A 19,887-nucleotide genomic window follows, 5' to 3' on the forward strand; every position below is an offset into this window, starting at 1 on the left:
CATTTACCAACTGTGATGGTTTTTTACAGAGTGTCAACTTGATTGGATTGAAGGATTCAAAGTATTGATCCTGGGTGTATCTGTGAGGGTGTTGCCAAAGGAGATTAACATTTGAGTCAGTGGGCTGGGAAAGGCAGACTCACCCTTAATCTGAGTGGGCCCAATCTATTCAGCTGCCAGCATGGCTAGAATATAAGCAGGCAGAAAAATGTGAAAAGAGAGACTGGCCTAGCTTCCCAGCCTGCAGCTTTCTCCCATGCTGGATGCTTCCTGCCCTCAAACATCGGACTCCAAGTTCTTCGGTTTTGAACTTGGACTGGCTCTCCCTTCTCCTCAGCCTGAAGATGGCCTATTGTGGGACCCTGTGATTGTGTGAGTTATACTTAATAAACTCCCCTTTATATTCCATTACTTCTGTCCCTCTAGAGAACCCTAATACACCAACCATACAACTCCGCCATTCCACTCCTAGGTATTTGCCCACAAGAAATGAAACCTTAGGTTCACATACAGAATATACACAAATATTCATAGCCAAAATCTGGAAACAACGTAAATGTCCACCAACAGGTGAATCTACAAACAAATTGTGGTATATCTACACAATGGGATACTACTTAGCAATAAAAAGGAAATGAACTATCAATATATACAACAACATGAAAAAGTCTCAAAATTATTCTCAAACAGGGTTTCTAGGCAATTTAAGGGTGTTGTTTCTCTGTAGTCTAAGCCAAAGCCCAAGATAGAGAAGGGCCTATATCAAAAAGATTTGTGGGTCTGGCTGTTATCTAACGAAGTGACTCCCAATAAGAGTTGCAGAGACCTCTAAGATTTTTGAAAGAAATATATATACAGAAGCATAACCAGGTTGGACTGAAAAGGACACAGACAGTATGAAACGAAAAGAGGCCTTTGGATTCCAAAATTCTGCTGCCAAGGAGGCTAAGAAAACTCCTTCTTTTCCTCCTTCCTTTGCTAGACAAGGTGATTCTAATGTCCATATGGAAAAATAAGCAAAAGAAGCCTGAAAATTCTGAAGAAGAGTATTTAGGGGACCTAGCCCCCAAAATAATAAACTATATTATAAACAATGTGTTTATAAATCAATAATTAGACTAGAATGAATAGGAATTGAATGCAAATACGTATAAAAAATACCGTAACAGTAGCATTTCAAATTAGAATAAAAAAATCTTTTTTTTTTTTTTTGAGACAGAGTCTCTCTGTCGCCCAGGCTGGAGTACAGTGGTGTGATCTCAGCTCACTGCAAGCTCTGCCTCCCCGGTTCACGCCATACTCCTGCCTCAGCCTGCCGAGTAGCTGGGACGACAGGCGTCCGCCACCACGCCCGGCTAATTTTTTGTATTTTTAGTAGAGATGGGGTTTCACCGTGTTAGCCAGGATGGTCTCGATCTCCTGACCTTGTGATCCGCCCTCCTCGGCCTCCCAAAGTGCTGATTACAGACGTGAGCCACCGCGTCTGGCCAAAATCAAAAACCTTTTTAAGTAAATGGTGCTGGAATAAGTGAGGAGTTATTTGGGGAAAAAAAAAAAGTTGGGGGCCAGGCACGGTGGCTCACGCCTGTAATCCCAGCACTTTGGGAGGCCAAGGCGAGCGGATCACGAGGTCAGGAGATCGAGACCATCCTGGCTAACACGGTGAAACCCCGTCTCTACTAAAAATACAAAAAATTAGCCGGGCATGGTGGCAGGTGCCTGTCATCCCAGCTACTCGGGAGGCTGAGGCAGGAGAATGGCGTGAACCTGGGAGGTGGAGCTTGCAGTGAACCGAGATTGCACCACTGCACTCCAGCCTGGGTGACAGAGCAAGACTCTGTCTCAAAAAAAAAAAAAAAAAAAGTTGGGACCTGCACAGTGGCTCACACCTGTAATCCCAGCACTTCAGGAGGCTGAGGCGGGTGGATCACGAGGTCAGGGGTTTGAGACCAGCCTGAACAACATGGTGAAATCCCATCTCCATTAAAAATACAAAAATTAGCCAGCCATGGTGGCATGTACCTGTAATCCCAGCTACTCAGGAGGCTGAGACAGGAGAATCGCTTGAACTCAGGAGGTGGAGGTTGCAGTGAGCTGAGATCATGCCACTACACTCCAGTCTGGGCGACAGAGTGAGACTCCATCTCAAAAAAAAAAAAAAAGTTGGATCCACACTTTGTAGTGTAATATGAATAAAGTTAAAGATGAATAAAATATTTTACTACAGAGAAAATTAAATAATAAATATATTTTTAAAATCCTGGGATTGACAAGGCACAGTGGCTCATGCCTGTAATCCTAACCCCTTGGGGGGCCAAGGCATGAAAATCACTTGAGTCTAGGAGTTCAAGACCAGCCTGGGCAACACAGCAAGACCCTGTCTCTAAAAAAAAAAAACAAAAAAATGAGCTGGGCATGGTGGTGCATGCCTATACTCCCAGCCACTCCGGAGGCTGAGAGGCAGGAGGATCACTTGAGCCCAGGAATTCAAGGTTACAGTGAGCCATGATCGGGCCACTGCGTTCCAGCCTGGGGAACAAAGCAAGATCCTGTATATTTAAAAAAAAAAAAAAAAGAAGAAGAAGAAGAAAGAGTTTAAGACCAGTCTGGGCAATATGGTGAAACCTCATCTCTACAAAACATAAAAAATAAAATAATTAGTCAGGCATAGTGGCACGTGCCTGTAGTCCCAGCTACTCAGCAGGCTGAAGTGGGAAGTTAGATTGAGCCCAGGAGGTCAAGGCTGCAGTGAGGTGCAATCACGCCACTGTACTCCAACCTGGGTGTCTCAAAAAAAAAAAAAAAAAATCCTAGAATCTTTGTTTTATAAAATAATTAATAAATCTAACTAATCTAACTAAACAAAAATAACATGGCACAAGTCACCATAAACAAAATAAAAGGCAAAAACCAAGGAAAATGTTTTTGAATCATGTTGCAGATAAAAGACTAATTTCCCTGAAGTGCAGAAAGTTCCCAAATCAATACAGTGTTAATACCTAAATTTTAAAAATGGCCCATGAACGAATTTTCCTGAAAGAGGAAATAAAGATGGCTCTTTAGCATATGGAAAGATAACCTCACTCATAAAAGAAATGCTAATTAAAACTATCATGAACTGACTTTTTTTTAACCTATCAATTATGCAATAATCCAAAAATCTGACAACACACTGAGCAAGAGAATGGGGAAATAGGCACTTCTAGACACTGATGTTAATAGGTGTAACCTCTGTGAAGGACAATTTTATGATATCCAATTTACAAGTGTACATGCTCTTTGACCCAATACTTGTTGTTCTGGAAATTTAAACTATACATATACTAGTTTTTGAAACAATAATATGTATTCAACATAATACTGTTAAATGAAAAAAAAAGCAAATTACAGGACAGTGCACTATGGAACCATTTATATAAAAAGACACATTTACACAAGAAATATATTTTTGCTTATATTTGTATGGAATTCCTCTGGAGAAGTATACACAAGAAGCAGATTAGATTGGTTGACTGTAGGGAGGAGGACTGTGTAGCTGATATAAAGAGGTAGGTAGTAGGAAGACTGAAAAGGGTCTACTTTAAAAATTTGGGACGTATTTTAAAAGTAAATTATGGGCCAAGTGCAGTGGCTCATGCTGTAATCCCAGCATTTGGCTCACAGTTTACTTTATGGGAGGCCCAGGTGGGAGGATCACTTGAGGCCAGGAGTTCAAGATGAGCCTGGGCAACATAGCAAGACCCCGTCTCTACAAAAAAGAAAAAAATTAGCCGGCCATGGTGGCATGCTACACCTGTAGTCTCAGCTATTCTGGAGCCTGAGGCAAGAGGATCACTTGAGCCCAGGAGTTCAAGGCTGCAGTGAATATGATCATGCTGCCACACTCCAGCCTGGGCAACAGAGAAAGACCCTGTCTCAAAACAAATGTTAAGTAAATTATAATAAAATTTTAAAAATTTAAAGGACTCCACAATTTAGAACTAATAAGAGAGTTTAGTAAAGTTACAGGATACATCAGTAGTGTTCTATACATTAGCAGTAGCGAATTTGAAAACACAAGAGGAATAAAGGGAGAGATTTGTTAAAGGACAGAAAATTACAGCTAGATAAGAGGAATAAATTCTAGTGTTCTATACCACTGTAGGATGACTATAGTTAATAGTAATATGGTATATAGTTTTAAATCACTAGGAGGAGGATATTAAATGCTGCCAACACACAGAAACAATAAATGTTTGAGATGATGGATATGCTAATTACCCTGAACTGACTGCTATACTTCATATGTATTGAAACATCACTGTGTACCCTATGAATATGTAAAATCAAAATTTTTCAATTAAAAAATAAAATTAGGCAGGCACAGTGGCTCACGCCTATAATCCTAGCATTCTGGGAGGCTGAGACGGGAGGATCACTTGAGCCCAGGAGTTTGAGACCAGCCTGGGCAACAGTGTGAGACCCCATCTCTATAAAAAATAAATAAAATTAAAATACAAAAAAAACCCATTTAAAATACCAACAACAACAAAATTAAGTGGTACCTATGCCATAAACAAAATTATAAAAATACTTAAAAATACAAAGAAAAGAGAGACATAGAGAGCTATACTATATTTATGGATGTTAAGATTCATAATCACATCAATGCATGAATGGATAAAGAAAATGTGGTATATATACAGGATGGAATACGATTCAGCCTTTAAAAAGAAGGAAATTCTGGCATTTGTGACAACACGAATGAACCTAGAGGGCATTCTGCCAAGTGAAATAAGCCAGACACAGAAAGACAAATGCTGTATGAGCTCACTAACATGTGGAATCGAAAACAATCAAACTCATAGAAGCAGAGAGGAGAATGGTGGTTTCTAGGGGCTGGGGGTGGGAGAAGGTGGAAGGGAAAGCCAGGAGATGTTGGTCAAAGAGTAGAAAATTTCACTTAGACAGGTGGAATAATTTCAGAAGATCTATGGTACAGCATGGTGACTACAGTTAATAACAATTTATTGTATACTTGAAAATTGCTGAGAGTAGATTTTAAGTGCTCTCACCATAAATAAATGATAAGCATGTGAGGTAATGCATATATTTATTAGCTTGATTTAGCTATTCCACAATGTGTACATATTTCAAAACATCATGTTGTATATCATAAGTATATATTAATAAAATTTTTATTTGCCATTTAAAAATAATTTTTAGGCCAAGTGCAGTGGCTCACACCTGTAACCCCAGCACTTTGGGTGGCCAAGGTGGGAGGACAACTTGAAGCTGGGAGTTCAAGACCAGCCTGCACAACATAACAAGACTTCATGTCTACAAAAAATAAAAAAGATTAGCTCGGCATAGTGGCATGTGCCTGTGGTTCCAGCTACTTGGGAGGCTGAGGTGGGAGGATTGCTTGAGCCCAGGAATTCGAGGCTGCAGTGAGCTGTGATTGCGCCACCACACTCCAGCCTGGTCAACAGAGTGAGACTGTCTCAAATAATAATAATAACAATAATAATTTTAAAAGATTCATAATCCCAAATATGCCAATTCCCATAATTTAATCAATAAATAAAATCTCATTCCCACCAAAATCCCAACAATGTTTCTCATACTTTGCAAGAGAATGCAAAGAGGTACAACGGGGGTGTCCAATCTTTTGGCTTCCCTGGCACACTGGAAGAATTGTCTTGGGCCACACATAAAATACACTAACACTAACGACAGCTGATGAGCTAAAAAAAAAAAAATTGCAAAAAAATCTCATAATGTTTTAAGAAAGTTTACAAACTTGTGTTGGGCCACATTCAAAGCTGTCCTGGGCTGTGGCTTGGACAAGCTTGATATACTGTGTACGATGAGGAACAGGCAACGATAGTTAATTTTGAAGAAAATGCTGTTAAGACTAGCACAATGTGTGAGGACTAGCCCCACCAGTTATCAGGAGGTACGATGGAAGCCATAGAAGTTAAGACAGAATATCACTGATGCAAATGTAGAAAATGATGCCATTGGAGAAGAATGAAGAGCCCAGAACCAAACCCGTGCATTGTAAAACTTGATCTTTGTAGCTAGGTCTCAGTTGGCTATTTTGAATGTCTCAACTGCAGCATTTTCACTTTGTACCAGTGCTTGACTTAGGTATTGGCAAATGATCTACTTACGTATCATCATCATCAGATCTTGGTTCTAGTTGTTCCTCATCTACTTCAATGCCAGAGACCATTTCTACCTTTCCTTCATCTTCTTCTTTGGGTAGCCATTGTTTTAATGTTCCCATTGCTAAAGAAATGACAGAGAAAGATAAGAAAGCATCCCAGCCTATATACCCAATGAGGGGCAATTACCAAAAACCTGACAGTGAACATCAACATAATGGTAAACCTTTTGGCCATTTCCATCAAAACAGAGAATAAGAAAGGGATGATAACACAACCAGACAAGAAAAAGTGGCAGGAATAAGGATCAGAGAGGAAGAGACAAAACACCTCCACTTTTGGGGTAGATGCTTTCATTGTATTAGAAAAATTAAGAAAATCTTTCTGTAAAAAAAAGATTTACCACAGTTGGACCACTCTTATTCTCCACTGTTTCTATAACCTGAGTCTCGCACCATGGTTAGGCTTCATCATGAATGCCTGTAGGGAAAACCCGAAGCACACACACACCTTCATCTTTTTTTTTTTTTACTTAAAATGTGCTTTTTTTTTCCTCTTGGGAAAAGGACTAGACTGAAGATAGCACAACACAATATTTCATTTCTTTTTTTCTTTTTTTTTTTTTTTTTTTGAGACAGAGTCTGGCTTTGTCTCCCAGGCTGGAGTGCAATGGCACGATCTCAGCTCACCGCAACCTCCGCCTCCCAGGTTCAAGCAATTCTCCTGCCTAAGCCTCCTGAGTAGCTGGGATTACAGGCACATGCCACCACGCCTAGCTAATTTTGGTATTTTTAGTAGAGATGGGGTTTCACCACGTTGGTGAGGCTGATCAGTATTTCATTTCTTTATAGCAATGCAGCACCTCCTCAACTACTCTAAGATTCTACAATTATAAGATGTGCTTTTATTTCATACATCAATCACAAATAAAATGTTCCCAATGAAATGACATGTTTTCTTAGCCTTTAGAATTTATATTCCCTAAATATAAATCATTGATTTATATTTTATAAATTAGTATAAGAATGCTTTTAGACTCTTCTCAGTATACATTCTTAATCCTATATCACTCTTGCACATTCATAAGAAAAATATAAGTGAAATAAACTGGATACAATATAACTAAAATTCTTCATATCCAGTCTAACTCCTCCTATGAATTATTTTTTTTGGACATATCAAACTTTTTTGGATCCTGATTCAAACAAAAACACCATAATGAAACAATTCATGAGACAATCAGGGACTCCTGAATTACTTTTTGAGTCCCTGATGTCCATTTTAAATTTTAATTTAATTTTATTTTTTCTGTATCTGAACTGTTTTCACTCACAACACTTGACACTAAATATGTCCAGATTTTTTCCCCCATATACAGGAGATAAAAAGAAATTATTTAGACTGATAGTAAGGGCAACAGAGTCCTCAGCAGAATTTCTCTTTTAACAAAAAGCAGCCCCCAAATCATTTCTTTTCTAACAAAGAGCAGACATAGATAAGCAAGTTGGAAGCTTGCATGGGTGAATGCTGGCAGTTGTGCCAGTGGAAAAGGGCTACCTTAAAGCCAGATATGTTCAACATGGAGGCTACATCTTCCCTTTTCTTTGTCACCACATGTACAGTGAAAAACCAGGCAACATGGCACCAGCCAGGTAAAGAACCCATTTGCATAATAAAAGATTAGGGTAGGGTGGCCAGCTTCTTCAAATGCTGTGTAAATGGTACACCTGGTTCAACTAATCTTTCATGCCCTATGTAAATCAGACATTGCCCCCTCAAACTCATCTATAAAAACACATTTCACGGTGGAAGCAGCAACCCATGTTCTCCAGGGCTCCTCTCTCTAGCAGAGAGCTTTTCTCTTTCTTTCACCTAGTAAACGTCTGCTTTTAACCTCACTCAGGGGTCTGTCTGCGTCCTAGTTTTCCATGGCCGTGAGACAATGAATTTCGGGTATTTATCCCAGACAACAATGCTGCTTCACTCACATCAACCAATTCTCTGACACCAACTGGGTGTCCTACAATTAAATTCAATTCCAGCACTAACTACACAGAACTCCAAGGGTTAAAGGTTAAAGAAGGGCTCAGTCTCAGAAGACTGTTCTCACTTCAGAGGCCAGTCTCAAGTAGCAAGTCTCCAAGTTACCCACACTTCTGTCTGCATTGGCTACATGATCGGGGATTTTCACAACTCCTCCTCAGGTTAATAGTCTACTAGGATGGTTCACAGAACCCTAGAAAATACTATCACTAGTTTATTATTAAAAACACAAATGAAAAGCCAGATGCAAAGGTACATTGGGCAAAGGGTCCAAAGCACAGGGGCTTCTGTCCCTGTGGAGTTTGTGGTATACCACCTTCCCACCATATGATGTGCACACCAACCCAGAAGCTCTCCAAACTCTGCCATATAGGGGTTTTTATAGAGGTTTCATTACATGGGAATGGTTGGTCAAATCATTGGCCATTGGTGATTGAACTCAGTCTCCGGCCCCTCTGTCCCCCTGGAGATAGGGGAAGGAGGCTGAAAGTTCCAATCTTAATCCTGCCTTGGTCCTTCTGATGACCAGCCCCCATCCTGAAGCTATCAAGGGCCCCCAACCACCAGTCATCTCCTTGGCCTGCAAAAGACACTCTTACTACTTCAAAGATTCCAAGGGCTTTAGGAGCTGTGTCCTAGGAACTAGAAACAGAGACTAAATATGTATTTATCACATGGTAAAAAACAGATAACATAAATTTACCCTCTACATTTTTTTTTTGAGACAGAGTCTCACTCCGTTGTCCAGGCTGGAGTGCAGTGGCGCGATCTCGGCTCACTGCAACCTCTGCCTCTCAGGTTCAGGTGATCCTCCCACCTCAGCCTCCCAAGTAGCTGAGGGTACAGGTGCACACCACTACGCCCAGCTAATTTTTGTATTTTTAGTAGAGATGGGGTTTTGCCATGTTGGCCAGGCTGGTCTCAAACTCCTGACCTCAGGTGATCGGCCCACCTTGGCCTCCCAAAGTGCTGGGATTACAGGCATGAGCCACCACACCCAGCCTCTGCTTCCCTTTTAAATATAAGTTCTAGTTTCAGATCATTTCTTTGCTCACACATATGAGCATACATAGGCTATTAGAAGCAGCCAGGCCACATCTTGAACACTTTGCTGCTTAGAAATTTATTTCACCAGATACCCTAAATCATCTCTCTCAAGTTAACAGTTCCACAAATCCCTAGGGAAGGGGCACTATCCAACCTCTTTGCTAAAGCATAACAAAAGTGACCTTTATTCCAGTGCCCGATAAGTTCCTCATTTCCATCTGAGACCTCCTCAACCTGGACTTCATTGTCCATATCACCATCAGTGTTTTGGTCACAATTTAACAAGTCTCTAGGAAGTTCCAAACTTTCCCTCATCTTCCTGTATTCTTCCGAGCCCGCCAAACTATTCCAATCTCCGCCTGTTACCCAGTTCCAAAGCTGCTTCCACATTTTCAGGATATCTTTATAGCAATGCCCCATTCTCAGTACCAATTTTCTGTATTAGTCCAATTTCAAACTGCTAGAGCCTGGGTATTTTAAAGAGAAAATAGGTTTAATTGGCTCTCAGTTCCACAGGCTGTAGAGAAAACATGATGCTGGCCATCTGCTCAGCTTCTGGGGAGGCCTCCAGAAACTTATAATCATGGCAGAAGGCAAAGGGGAAACAGGCATGTCTCACATGACCAGAGCAAAAGGAAGGGGGTGGGGGTGCCACACAGTTGTAAATAACCAGATTTCATGAGAACTTTATCACAAGAACAGCACTAGAGGGATGGTGCTAAACCATGAGAAACCACCCCCATGATCCAATCACCTCCCACCAGATCCCACCTCCAGCACTGGAGGTAACATTTCAACATGAGATTTAGATGGAGACACAGATCCAAAGCATATCAGAACCCTTGTACGCTATGGGTAGGAATGTAAATTAGTATAACTACTATGGAGAACAGTTTGGAGGTTCCCAAACAAACTAAAAATAGAGCTACCACATGATTCAGCAGTCCCACTGATGGGTATATACTCAAAAGAAAGGAAAGCAGTATATCAAAGAGATAGCTGCACTCCTATGTTTGTTGCAGCACTACAATAGCTAAGATTTTAAAGCAACCTAAGTGTCCATCAACCGATGAACGGATAAAGAAAATGTGGTGCATATACACAGTGGAGTACTATTCGACCATAAAAAAGAATGAGATCCAGTCATTTGCAACATGGATGGAACTGGAGATCATTGTATTAAGTGAAATAAGCCAGGCACAGAAAGACATACATCACATGTTCCCACTTATCTGTGGCACCTAAAAATCAAAACAATTGACCTCATGACATAGAGAATAGAATAGTTACCAGAAACTGAAAAGAGTAGTGGGGGAATAGGGGAGAGGTAAGGATGGTTAATGGGTACAAAAAAATAGAATAAATTAGACTTACTATTTGCTATCACAACAGGGTGACTATAGTTAATTAAAACTTAACTGTACATTTTAGAGTATAACTGGATTGTCTGCAACTCAACAGATAAATTCTTGAGGGGATGGATACCTCATTCTTCATGATGTGCTTGTTTCATATTGCATACCTGTATCAAAACGTACCCCATAAATATATACACCTATTATGTACCCACACAATTTTTTAAAAAATAAAAAGTCCTATCAGGTGCTTCAGGTGAGTTCTCCTGAATTCAGCCCTCCTACTCTGGTGGAAAGTCTAGACTTTATTTGGGACACTTTTCAAATTCTCTCTTAGGAAGGGCTTTGGTCTCTGTCTTTTGGACAGGAGATTCGGGTAAAGAGCTCTGCAGAAAATTGCCTTTTTTCTTCCTCTGTTTCACAGCAGAAGGCTGGGGTCAAGGTTTTTCATCTCTGCCTGAAGAGACAAAGTTTGAATCAAAGGATTGACAGGGTGGCACCAGTGGTCTCTTTCTACATAGTGTGCTTTTAGGATTGCAGCTGTTTTCTATTGTTTGAGATTGTAGGTTGGTTTTTCATTTGTGACCAATTCCAGTTAGTAAAACACCAGCCGGACTTATGTATAACATTTATGGGGTGTCCTCTTGTAAATATCTAGGAAACAGAACCCACCTAACCCAGGATGGTCAAAAGCAGCAGCAGCCAAAATGAGATCCTTTCAAATGTCTAAATTAATTCATTTTGTGGGCACAATTGGGGAAAAAAGAGCTAGTTTCAGAACCAGACAAACTGAATGGGACACCTATTTTATTTTTGTTCTGGTTGAAATCCAATAAGAGATTTGGAAAGTTTTGTTTTTATTTGTTTGGTTGGGGTTTTTTTTGTTTTGTTTTGAGATGGAGTCTCATTCTGTCGCCCAGACTGGAGTGCAGTGGCGCAATCTCGGCTCACTGCAACCTCTGTCTCCCGGGTTCAAGCGATTCTCCTGCCTCAGCCTCCTGAGTAGCTGGGATTACAAGCATGGGCCACCACACCTGGCAAATTTTTGTATTTTTAGTAGAGACAGGGTTTCACTATGTTGGTCAGGCTGGTCTCGAACTCCTGACCTCCCGATCCACCTGCCTCGGCCTCCCAAAGTGCTGGGATTACAGGTGTGAGCCACCGTGCCTGGCCCTAGTGTTTGTTTTTTAATCATACCACAAAGAATTATAAGGCAGAGGCTTTTTTTTTTTTTTTTTTTTTTTTTTTTTATGTTTAGAGCCTAAATATTAAACTTTTAATATTTAGGCTCTAAACATTTTTTAAAGGCCTTTTCTGCTTTTTCTTCTTCTGGATGCTGTTTCCAGAATTTTTTTTTCAGTTGCTTCCTATCTTTTTGGCATGACTTCTGCTGAGAAAAATGTACAACTTCTCACTGGCCTTTTAGGTAGCTTAAAAACCTCCCCATATTGGCTCCTATATGACTTATTCTTCTATTTCCTTCCACTTCTGCTCCTCCTTCCTTTTGCCATTTTCAGTAACACATGAAGGAATCTGCAGGAGACTTCTAATGACTCTAAGATCCCTCAAGGAATGCAGAAAAGGTGTCACTCATCCCTCCTTAGGTTGGTCTGTTTCCTAGTGGAGTACAAAGAGTCACAGGCAGGTTCCTCTCAGATCTGAAGCTCTACTGTCTTTTGCAGTAAGTTACTTGATCAATCTGACTTTGGGGTACCAGGGATTACATTGTACTGTGAGAGAGAATTGATTTTTGTGTGTGCAGTGGCTGACAAGTCACTGATAAAAGCTGTAGTTTTGGAAGTGGCTGACAGCGGCTGCAGCTGTGAAAGGAAAATAAATCTCGGGACCAATTTATCACTAAGACAAGAGAAAAGCTGAAAACTACGTCAGGCAAACCTGCTTCCCATTTTATTTGTAAATAAGATAGCTACAATTATAAAAAAGCTACATACCTCCCTCACAATTTGCCCACAAGGAAGTTCCTTGTAGGCCTCAGTATCTTTACCCTAAAACAGTTCTGTTGAATTTCACCCTGGCAATGTCAACTGATAGCTGATCTTCACAGGTGCAGGACAGAAAGTCATCCCTCTGCTCACCTGAGAAAAATGCATATCTGATTGCTTCTGCCCTATTGTTTATGTAAAAATGCAGATTCACTGAGCCAGACTAAATTGTGTATTCAGTGAAAGGCTGATCAAGGACTCAAAAGAATGCAAACTTTTGTCTCTTATCTACCTATGACCTGGAAGCCCTCCCCCTACCCCGCCCCCGCCCTGCTTTCCTGGACCCCCCCTCTTTGCTGGACCGAACCAATGTACAATTTACACACATAGTAATTGATGTTTCATGGCTCCCTAAAATGTATAAAAGCAAATTGTATCCTGACCACCTTGGACACATGTCGTCAGGACCTCCTGAGGCTGTGTCACAGACGCATTTGTAACCTTGGCAAAATAAACTTTCTAAATTGAGACCTATCTCAGATATTTCGGGTACACACAGTGCATGGTTGTTACTGGATGGGGCTACTTACTTCTTTGTGCATTTAGATTAAAAGACAGGTTTGAACACTTGGAGGTTATGGGAACACTCACCACCAAGGTATAAGACTCCTGTTGGGGATGGGCTGCTCACAGAGTAGCTTGACTGGCATTAGGTTACCCACCAGCCTCAGGGGAATGTATCTGCAGCAAGCAGCACAGTCTCATGGTGTTTCCCTCTTTGTGGGGGACCCAGGATTGAATATAGAAGTGAGATCCTTGTTTTGAAAGATTTAGATGCACTGCCTTCCAGTTTTGCCTGCTTTTCACATATTAAATATTAGGCCCTGTTTTAAAACTCTTTGTAGAAAAAAAAAATTTATATCTATAAAGGAAATCTTCATTTGTAAGGCCTCCCCCTACACCCAAGCCACCAGAAATTTTTAAGATGAGAAAAGCATTGGTTTAAAGTTCACATAACAAACCTTAACTTTGTTCCAGACACCTTTCCTGGCAATCTTGTCTTGACTAAACCTTGACTGTGCCCTTTTTTTTTCAGCAAACAATAGTGTTTAGATCTAAGTTCTGTGCCCTTAAGAGTCATCCTTTCAGAAGTACAAATTTAGGGTTGGCTTGCTAACAATTGTTTAGGGCAATGGAACAGGTAATCAAGAGACTGACAGTCTAAAGTTGGAGGATGTAGTGGCTCAGGCTGGGTGCAGTGGCTCACGCCTGTAATCCCAGCACTTTGGGAGGCTGAGGCAGGTGGATCCCTTGAGGTCAGGAGTTCGAAACCAGCCTGGCCAACATGGTGAAACCCTGTCTGTACTAAAAATACAAAAATTAGCTGGGCATAGTGGCACGTGCCTGTAATCCCAGCTGCTCCAGAGGCTGAGGCAGGAGAATCGCTTGAACCTGGGAGGTACAGGGTGCAGTGAGCTGAAACTCCAACCTGGGTGACAAAGACTCCGTCTCAAAAATAAATAAATAAAATAAAAAATAAAGTTGGAGGAAAAATTATTTGAAAACTGGCAAATGAAAGCCTTATGAAGCTATAAAACCTGCTTCTGTGTGTATGTTTATATGTATCATGTGTATGTGATTTTGTAACTGAGTGCCCTATTTTTAATTTTTTTTTCCTCCTGCAGCCCTGTGTTTTAACTTTTTAGTAATGAAATAATAATCTTGACTTTCTTTCCACCAAGCACTCCCTTGCATTGCTGGCTTATCTAATTATGTTTGCTTAGAAGTTCCAGAGACTGAATCTTGAGACAATCCAGATGCCTATGAAATTCTCCCCCACCAGGAACTTGAAGGCTGCAGCTAATTTACAACCCAGACAAGCCCAAGATGGTACCAGCCCATTCACCAGATGGGGCAATAACTCAAGTCATTGGAACAAGTCACGTAGACTTGTACCATCTCGCCCCACATGCCCTCCACGCCAAACTTCCCCTTCTTAAGCCCTAGCATTTTGCCTGAGAATTCTGAAGTGGTTTTATTAAGGCAGGAGCCTGAACCATCTCCCCATTGCTAGCGCTGAAAAATAAAGGCACTTTCCTTCTACTGCACCTTGTCCTTGTTACTCAATTTTGCAAGCAGAGGTCAGCTGAACTTGTGTTTGGTTGATATTTCACTACCAAAATATATGAAAGCACTACAGTTAATTGGCTTAAAGAAAAAGTAAGTGCTTAAATGAAACATTTTATCAGAAAAGTAGAAATGCACTCAAATGCCTTTTAATTCTTATAACTTGGGTAAATTTTTGGTAAATAAGACTAGTTTGTTGGTTTAATGAAAGCAGCAGTGTCATTTGATCAGCAAAACGTCCATGTATTAACCTTGGGGCTTTTGCTTTGGTGGTGACTGCCTAACATTCACAAACTGTAGAAATGATTAATAAATAAATAACTTAAGATGATGGCTAGATTTGTTCAATGTTTCCTGAAAATTTCCAAATGCAGTTGTTAAGAAGGAATAAATAAATGTAATGAAATAAGGGTTTTTGTTTGTTTGTTTAGAGTTGGAGTCTCACTCTATCACACTAACTGGAGTGCAGTGGCATGATCATGGCTCATGGCAGCCTCGAACTCCAGGGCTCAAGTGATCCTCCTGTCTCAGCCTCCCAAAGGGCTGGGATTACAGGCATGAGCCTGGCCAGGTAGAAGTTTTAATAATAATTAGGTTTTATAATGTGTTTACTTAAGGTTTTTCAAATGTTTTGGTAACTTTTTGTCCTCAAGTTTTGCTAAGCTAAATTAAATGATAGGTATTCATTATCTAAATCATTTCTATATAACATATAATGCTAAGATATTAATGACTAATTATGAGTTTATAATCTTAAACTTTTGGCTTCGTACTTCAGAGAAACAAAGATATTTAGATGTGTTAGTAAAATGTCCTGTTCCACATAAAAAAAATTCCATTAGAAAGCCTCTTTCAAAATATCATAAAATGTGTATTCATTAATTGTTGAGACTCAACTGACAGTTAAAAATTACTATGTTTTTGTAGTGATAATTAACTTTGTAAACTTTTTTTTTTTTTTGAGACAAAGTCCTGCTCTTGTCCCCCAGGCTGGAGTGCAATGGTGCCATCTCGGCTCACTGCAACCTCCGCCTCCCGGGTTCAAGCGTTTCTCCTGCCTCAACCACCCAAGTGGCTGGGATTACAGGCACCTGCCACCATGCCCAGCTAATTTTTGTATTTTTAGTAAAGACGAGGTTTGGCCAGGCTGGTCTCGAACTCCTGACCTCAGGTGATCCGCCTGCCTCGGCCTCCCAAAGTGCTGGGATTACAGGCATGAGCCACCACGCCCAGCCTAACTTTGTAAACATTTATCGGCCTCCAAGAATATCTAGTACCTTAGTTTTTCTACTTGCTGTTCAACCTCACTTCACCACAATACCAGGTCCCAGACCTCACACACATGCAGATGCTCCTGGGATCCCTGCTTGCCTGCAGTAGCTTTTCTTGTAGCACTTCACACTTGAATACCTGATATAAGACCAAACCCTCATTATGATGTGATTTCCCTCAAACTTTATTTTTTATTTTTAGAGACAAGTTCTTGCTCTGTCAGCCAGGCTGGAGAGCAGTGATCATAGTTCACAGCATCCTCTAACTCCTAGCCTCAAGAGATCCTCCTGCCTCGGCCTCCCAAAGTCCTGGAATTACAGGTGTGAGCCATTACACCCAGGCCCCTCAAATTTTAGAAAATGATGGTTGGCTTCCCTTAAAGCAGCAGTCCTCAACCTTTTTGGCACCAGGGACCAGTTTCATGGAAGACAATTTTTCCATGGGGGCAGGGAAGGAGGGTGGTTTCGGGGACCTCAGATCATCAGGCATTAGATTCTCATAAGGAGCACACAGGGTAGATCTCTCACATGCACAGTTCACAGTAGGGTTCATGCTCCTATGAGAACTGAATGCAGCTGCTGATCTGACAGGAGGCAGAGCTCAGGCAGTAATGCTCACCTGGCCCACCACTCACCTCCTGCTGTGTGGCCTGGTTCCTAACAGGCCACAGACTGGTACTGGTCTGTGGCCCAAGGGTTGGGGACTCCTGCCTTAAAGTAAACAAAAGCAGAATCTTGCTAAAAATTGGAGGAAAAAAACAAATGATATTATGGTGTATTTTTATTGTCCATGGGATAGTAATTTGAGTCCACTGAATAGCTATCAGAAATAAACTGACTCAGGTAGAGCAAAACAATACTAGATCATCAGCTACAAAGCCACTAGCCCTACTTAAACTTTTCACCAGTTGTCAGCTGATTGCATTAAAGAAAATTACACCACTCTCCTGGAAAGCTCATGGCTTTTGTTAGTAGCATTTGGAATAGGATTGGACAAAGCAAATCAGCTTCTGAAAAGGCTAGACACCCTCCCAATTCTCTCTCCCAGCTGAAGGTATTTTTATCCCCTTTCGGCATTCGCAAATCTTGACAAAATTCCTCTGGGGACTGATTATGTTGTTAAAAATAAACTACATACCAAATTCTCCTTCATCGGCAGAAAATGAGCTACTCGTTAGATGTGCTGCTGCCAAAACACTCATTAAAGTTCCTGGAGCTTCATGCCGCCACTGTTTCCTGTTTTCTGGAATGCCTTCAATCACAATAACTTGGCCATCTGAAGAGGAAAGTGTTATTAAAAATAAAAATGCTTCTTCACTTGCATTTGTATAAGATCAAAGAATGTTAAAACCTTGGAGGTAACCTAATCCCACCTCTCATTTTATTAATAAAGAAGCTGAGATATAGAAAAGTTTAGTGACTTCTTGTCACATAGCTGATGAGGGGAAGAGTCATTCATTGCTTTGTAAACTGGCTTTTTTGGTGTGATAAAAATTTTTATTCTATTTGCCTATTTTAAATTGATTTATAACTTAATAAGACAATTGAGGGGAAACTCAATTTATACACATAATTGCTCATTTCAGTGATATACTTACATATTTCAACTTATGGCACATGTACAAATTTTAGCTCCCTCTCAGCCCATGTTATCAAGAACATAGGAAATAAGCAATAAAAATCTTTACCACCTGTGAAGATAACATCCAGATGTTGGAGGCTGCTATGGCCCGCTTCTGCTTCTTTTTTTTTTTTTTTTTTGATACAGAGTCTCACTCTGTCAGCCAGGAGTGTAGTGGCACGATCTTGGCTCACTGCAACCTCTGCCTCCCGGGTTCAAGCAGTTCTCCTGCCTCAGCCTCCCGAGTAGCTGGGATTACAGCTGTGTGCCATCACGCCTGGCTAATTTTTCTATTTTTAGTAGAGACAGGGTTTCACCATGTTGGCCAGACTAATCTTGAACTGCTGACCTCATGATCCGCCCACCTCAGCCTCCCAAAGTGCAGGGATTACAGGCGTGAGCCACTGCACCCGGCCTGCTATGATCCTCTTCTAAGGAAAGGCTATGTGAGAGGTTCAAATGTAAATGAAGGAATTTAGGTAGAAAACATAATCATATCCTAAACACTCCTAACATTTAAATAGCACGTTGGCTTCAAAGCAATTTATATGTATCGTTGAACTATTAACTCTCGAAATCTTGTAGAGATAGCTACTCTTTTAATTCTAATTTTACTGGTGGAAAAAAAAATGACCCTATGAAATCGCAAAAAAAGTTGTTGAGCTGGCCTTGGAAGGTAAATCAAGTCAGCTGTCCTTCCTCATGCATTTTCCCTCACTCTGAGGAAGGTCGCATCCTGGATTCTTCCTCCTTTATATGTGCATGTCTAGAGTGGTGGTTTGTCCAGGATAATTAGCAGGCAAGTCTCTTTAGGCATAGGGAGATATCAAAACAACATATTTGAAAGTGTCTGATACAAGGTCTATAGGGTGGGTACTGAGAAGCAGACTATCACATCAGGATGAGCACTGGACTGTATGGGTCCTTGGTCTTCCCTTCCTGACGACTGACGCTAAGCACAGACTCACCGTCAGGCCCCGTGGGGCAGGTGGAGGTGATGTCAGCTGCTGCCATCATCTGCAGCAGAGTCTGAGGCGCTCCTCCATCCCACTGCCTCCTGTTTCCCACAGCAGCTACAGTCTGTGTGGAAAACCCTGGGTGTAAGAAAACAACTCATTAATTCGAAAGCAGTCAAAGTGTGACTAATTGCCCCAAACACTTCTTAGGAACTCAGAGGCAGTTTATCAGCAGGTATGTTCAAAACCAGAAAAATGACCACCCTTGTTCTAACAGATATAAGATTGAAATGACAAAAAGGTGTCAACACTGTTTTACTTTTATTCTTAGTGTTTGACTGACCAGCCAATATTGCTAAATGCCAAGGAAATATCAGTGACACAAATGGACAAGTTCCTTGAGGCATCTATGAGAACTTTCACTCTAGTCTTTTTCGACAGAAACAAAATCTGTTCCATTTTCTTAATTTAAAAAATAACTTGTTCTGTCTTTTTCCTTATTACTGTTTTCACTATAGAAAATCTGAAAATCAGGTAGGTAGAAGAAAAAAAAGCCACCCATAATCTCACTGTCCAGAGACTATAATAATTTCAATTTTTCCCTTCTGCATATTTTTGCTTTGTTTTGAAACAAAAAATTGGACCACATACTACATGTCCTCTCAGAGCTCGCTTTTTTCAATCAGCTACAGATCATATCCAGGTTATTAAATATTCTTCTATACAGCTTTTTTAAAGCAAACATAATATTCTGCTTTATGAATGTAATATAATATAACTAATCATTTCTTGCCAGATTTTTAGGTTGCTAGTGATTTTTCACTATTAAAAATAATACCATTATATAATGACCTCATTTGTAGCTAAATTTTTGTGGACATTTATGATTATTCAAACTAGATACATTATTGAAAATGACAATTCTAGGGGTTTGTATTATTTGCTTTATTACAGCTTTTTGTTAAAGTTGAATTATTACTAATTTATTCTGTGATTTTTTTCTATGTATTTTGAACAGCTAGCTCTTCCCTGTTCAAAAAAAATTACCTTGGCTGGGCGCGGTGGCTCACGCCTGTAATCTCAGCACTGTGGGAGGCCGAGGCAGGTGGATCACAAGGTAAAGAGATCGAAACCATCCTGGCCAACATGGTGAAACCCCGTCTCTATTAAAAATATAAAAATTAGCTGGGCGTGGTGGCAGGCGCCTGTAGTCCCAGCTACTCGGGAGGCTGAGGCAAGAGAATCGCTTGAACCCAGGAGGTGGAGGTTGCAGTGAGCCGAGATCACACCACTGCACTCCAGCCTGGGTGACAGAATGAGACACCATCTCAAAAAAAAAAAAAAATTACCTATATTATTTTATTTCATTTTCTAA

The 19,887-nt window shown here is 40.6% G+C and overlaps 1 protein-coding gene across 1 annotated transcript in view; it reads right to left on the reverse strand.

The window, feature by feature from the left end:
* The window catches only part of NEK5 (NIMA related kinase 5), an 89,795-nt gene that overhangs the window by 9,009 nt on the left and 60,899 nt on the right, over positions 1–19,887 (reverse strand). The window contains 3 exon segments of the mRNA XM_032150944.2: positions 6,156–6,273; positions 17,074–17,211; positions 18,525–18,650. Coding sequence (XP_032006835.2) covers positions 6,156–6,273; positions 17,074–17,211; positions 18,525–18,650 — 382 coding nt within the window.

The sequence above is a fragment of the Hylobates moloch genome, unplaced genomic scaffold (genome assembly GCF_009828535.3).
Source record: "Hylobates moloch isolate HMO894 unplaced genomic scaffold, HMol_V3 SCAFFOLD_4, whole genome shotgun sequence".
Lineage (NCBI taxonomy): Eukaryota > Metazoa > Chordata > Mammalia > Primates > Hylobatidae > Hylobates > Hylobates moloch.